The sequence below is a fragment of the Cryptomeria japonica genome, chromosome 4 (assembly GCF_030272615.1).
Source record: "Cryptomeria japonica chromosome 4, Sugi_1.0, whole genome shotgun sequence".
In the NCBI taxonomy this organism is placed as follows: Eukaryota; Viridiplantae; Streptophyta; class Pinopsida; order Cupressales; family Cupressaceae; genus Cryptomeria; species Cryptomeria japonica.
Genome location: NC_081408.1, coordinates 671,434,606 through 671,439,419, shown reverse-complemented (window position 1 = coordinate 671,439,419; position 4,814 = coordinate 671,434,606). Strand labels below are relative to the sequence as shown.

At 32.9% G+C, this 4,814-nt stretch overlaps 1 protein-coding gene across 2 annotated transcripts; it reads right to left on the bottom strand.

Annotated features, from left to right (window-relative positions):
- Positions 1 to 2,471: 2,471 nt before the first annotated feature.
- On the bottom strand, positions 2,472 to 4,054 carry LOC131053021 (nicotianamine synthase-like). 2 transcript variants are annotated; one of them, XM_057987640.2, is made up of 2 exons: positions 4,000 to 4,054; positions 2,472 to 3,625 (listed from the first exon to the last, which is right to left on the bottom strand). In XM_057987640.2, exon 2 carries the CDS (start codon positions 3,599 to 3,601, stop codon positions 2,708 to 2,710), a length of 894 nt encoding a protein of 297 aa, XP_057843623.2. In that variant the 5' UTR covers positions 3,602 to 3,625; positions 4,000 to 4,054; the 3' UTR covers positions 2,472 to 2,707. The 2 variants fall into 2 exon arrangements, with proteins under 2 accessions (XP_057843623.2, XP_057843624.2); XM_057987641.2 differs by lacking the exon at positions 4,000 to 4,054 and adding an exon at positions 3,857 to 3,978.
- Positions 4,055 to 4,814: the final 760 nt, after the last annotated feature.

Below are 4,814 nucleotides of genomic sequence, written 5' to 3'. Positions count from 1 at the left end.
TTCCCATTACAAACACTTTATTATCATTTCTCAATTTAATTTTCAACTTTACACGAAGCTATCTAGAATGGCAAACAAGTCTCTATTTTTTGTCATGTGTTTACTACATCCATTGCCTAAAAACCAAATATCACTTGAACTCTCTTGAGCAACATGACATGATGAAAATGATTTTCAAGCATATTTGTATTATTAGCGCTCTCGTTATTGATGACTCCTTAATTTTTCAACATTCATTTACATAATGACAATCCTTTTTCACAATAACACTAAACACTTGTCAAACCTTTGAAAGAGTTATAGAAAATTATTGTTTCCACATCCTCTATTTCTCTAATTTTGATTCATCTATTCACTTTTATCTGATCTACTTCTTCCTCCGCTATTATTTTTGTCCCTACTTTTCGAGCTTGACCTTCCTCTTCCTCTTCCAAACGAATCTATGATTTGAAAGCATTCTCTACATCAAATCTTTGGATTGCTCAGTAGCAATTATAATTGCGCCGAATTTGCTTAATAGACTTTGAAGCACTTCTTCTACAAATTTTTAAACTTCGAATTTTTCATTAATAATTTTTAAAATTTCTCCGAAAAATCTAAAATTTGGCTATCTTAATCTTAGATGGATGCTACTACAATTTTAGGAAAAATAGACTCATCTACTACTTGATTAAAGATGGAGCTTTTGCATCCTTTTTCCTATTTTCTTTGAGTTCTACGAATTCATTTTCTACCAAATCCCAAACATCTTGAAAACAAATAATACTTTCATTTTTATTCAGAGAACTCATAATTTTTACTTGTAAAAATGAGAATTTAAGATTGCAAAGAATTGCTATCTGATGCCATGATCAACTACAACAATTTCCTCACGATTTTTCTTTGAACACCAACTTGAATTTGACTTCTATGGTAGTAGTAAATTCTCCAAGCGATGTCTTTTTCTTGCAGGCAGCTTTCTTCAAACAACGATCACCAAGTCATTCTTTTGACTGCGATTTTCTTTTTCTCATACAAATCAGCCAAACTAGCTTTTTGCCTTTTGATTGGACATTTTTTCCTTTTCTTTACAGATCCCTTGCCTCTACTTGTTTTTCACTTGCACAATCCTTTTCTAATCTTTAAAAGCTGAGTCTCCTCTATGGCGGCTTCTGCAATAAGCTTTCAACCTTCAAACATGGCGGATAATTCCTTATGTCTTTAATTTACATTATCAATGTAATAAATTGCTATTTTTTTTTCCCTCTTTTCATTTACTTAGAATTAGGTCTTAGGAAAACCTGGATATTTTTCCAGGGGATATCCCTATCACTCTTATCATTTGTGTCTAAGTATGATTTAATTGTAAACGTGTCAATGGATATGTAAAAGTGAATTAATCTTTTCGATCCAATAGTTATATTGAGTATCTTTTGTATTATTGAATTTTGATGGAGATGTGAAAGTGTCGACTAATCTTTTCAATCCAATAGTTATATTGAGCATCTTTTGTATTATTGAATTTTGTTTTCGACAATGACAATGAACATTGAGTTGCATATTTGCTCAAATGATTTATAATGAGAATATATGTAATTCTCCATCTAATTTACTCACTACATAAATTATAAGGGGTTGATGACAAAACCTTGATCTTTATTGAAGTAATGGCCAAAATAAATAGATCACATCTGTAGGAAAATAGTTGCCAATTAATTTACACCATTATAGACTTCATTATAGTCATAAAATAAAAATAATAAACAATAATTGGAAGCCTAGATATTTTGGTAGGCTGAAGAGTCAAATGGAGGTTTGTGAGATGGGATGGAGAGTGCTTATATGTGAGATAGATTCCATGATTCTTGTTTCTCTTTTGCATGAAAGAAATTGTAGGAGTCCTTGTGGAGATTAGCTCTGGTGGTCAAGAAAATTATTCATTTGACCACATACTTTGACTCAATTTCTTTCATTTGTATTTCATAGGAATAAAATAAGATGGTTGAATGTTTAGCTAAGTGGTCCATTCTAAAGAGATGTGTAATTGGAATGTTACAAATTAGGGAGTTTTGGAGTAAGATAAATATCGACTTATTCATTATAATCAAATGAATTGATTTAGGTTTATCAATTATGAAAAATGTGAGTATTGGTTAGATTTTGGGACCTTTCTAGATGTTATATCAAATAGCATTGTAAGAATTCCTGATGTGTTCCTATTCTATTAAATGTTATTTGATTAGAACCATCTAAAAATCTATTTCATATATTTGTCCGTAAATAATTTTCACTTTAATTTTCTTTTGCCAAATAAAATAAAATCAAACTGAATAATAATTACAAATTTCAATTGTAATTTCATTATCACAAAACAAAAAGTGTCAGTTAATCATTTCAATCCAATAGCTATAGAGTATCTCTACTATCATTGAAATTTCTTTTTGAAAATGGTGAATGATAATGAACAGTGGGTCGCATATTTGCTCGGTTGATACATAATGAGAACATATACAGTCTTCCAATTTATTTACACAATACATAGATTACAAGGGACTGATGACAAATCCTGATCTTTATTGAAGCAATGACCAGAATGGATGTATCACACCAGCAAGAAACCAAATTACTACTTAAAATGCACAATCATAGACTTAATTATAGACATAATTAAGATACAAACTCAATACAATAAACAAACTGGACGACCAGATTATTTGGAAGGACATGATTATTTGGTAGGCTTAAGGGCCAAGATGATTGAGTTGATAACTTCATTGGTAGGATGGATAACACAGATAATTTTAAACCCATTGTTTGCAAGATCTTCCTCTTCCACAACAGGGTACAGAAAGCTTCTTGCACCCTTGGCACTCCTCAGCAACAATGCAGCACCAGGTTTCATGTTCCTTCCAAGTAGCTCAATAGTCCTCACTTTTTGCTCCTTTTTCAATCCAACAAGAGCAGCCAGTACAATAACATCATATTCTGCAAGCTTATCCTTTCCCACATCATTTATATCACTTGTATGAAAGATCATTCTTTTTGAAAGCTCTGGATCACCAATAACAAGTCTACTTGCCATGGAGTTTGCCTCCTGATCCATATCATAGTTATCAAACAATGTGTAAGACATGTGATGTTTTGCTAAGACAATGGATGATAGAGGCATAGGTCCTGAGCCCACAAAAGCAAGTTTTGATATAGGCATAGGAATGTTATTTCCAGTCAATGCATTGAACTCCATGGATGCTAACATTTTGTAGTTTGAGTAATATGGGAAGAGATGGAGATTTGCTAGGGGCTCCGGGAGGGTACCGATTAGAACTGAGAAGTGGGTTTCTAGCAGGTATTCTGCTTCTGCACAGAGAAGGATAAGATTATAACGAACTTCCTCTACATCTTTGCTCAGTTCATTGATGTTTATACAGATGGGCATTGTGCAGACATGAACCAGCTCAGTTAAGAGAGAGTTCACTGTATTGGATGGTTTCAGGCTTTCAAGCACACTAATTTGTCCATACAATTGTACTACGCGTTCTACTAGAAACTCTGAAGAAATTTCTGGGCAGGCTGCAGTAGAATCTGCACTAATGTCTTGCACAATTGAGACGGTAGGAGACATCTTAAATCCAGTTGGGTTGTTTATCTGAACAAAAATATAAAATGTATTAGTTGAGGACAGCCAACCTAAAACCACATACTAAGCAACATATTAAGTTCATAGAATGTCAGTCAATTTCGAGTGTTTAACACTATTAAGTCTAGAAATCAAAGCTGTGCGTTTGATTTAAGCCAATCAATCTTAAACCCCACACACTAAGCAACATATTAAATCTAAAAAATGTCAATCAATTCTGAATGTTTAACACTTTCAAACCTAGAAATCAAAGCTTCAGATATGTAATTTAAGCCATCCGACTGAGAACAAGACCATATCACCTCTGAGAGATTGTAGAACATAATAAGAATGAGAAAACAAAAGGCACTTAAAATCTCAAAATGCAGATGGCAGTTGTTTACCTTTTTCCTTAGGAGATAGGGTTTATCACAAGAAGAAAATAAACCACAAAAACTGTAGTTCACAATTGTGATATAGACTTAGATGGTGATGCCCACTGTATAAATAGGTTCAAAATGGGATAATGCTGATGATTGGGAAAGGGTTATGAGAGGGCCCATGTGATAGTTTTTAAAATAGTGTATTCTTCGGAATCATCTGTGTGCTTCAATAATTGCAGTGATGAGAAGACAGGCTATACAATTGCTACATGACAGAGGCTCACAACTCACATTGGAACAATGTTGGAAGGTAGTGTATATATTCGAACAGTACAAAGATTATGTCAACTGATATGATGTACAAAGATGCTTAAATTAATGTAGATCTATGGTTTCATTTGTTTTCAAATTTGATTACATTAGTTTACTACCATTTGTTTTCCTCGAAAGTACAACATTTGTAGTACAATCATAGTGAAAAATGGATGCATGAGATTGTCTTTAGAAGAGTTTCAAGGGGTACGATGGTACGATCATCAGTTCCCCAAGAGAATTTTTTTTAGCATCGGTACTGTACCAAATAATCTAAATGAATTAGAAATCCTGTTCATCAGAGAAATTATTATGTTCAATGATATGGTTTATGAAATCTATGTAGGGTTTATGATATCGGTTTTCGTTATGGAGCTGATATAATGCACCGGTCTCATAATGTATATAAATACACCAGTCTCATAGGGTATATATAAATACACTATGAGACCGGTGCATTCTATCGTTCCAATAGACGACGCCATATCATGATATCTATGTATAGACTTGTGACTATGTTGTAA

Coding starts and splice junctions, on each gene's coding strand:
- LOC131053021 (XM_057987640.2), bottom strand. CDS start 3,601: ATGTCTCCTACCGTCTCAATTGTGCAAGACATTAGTGCAGATTCTACT.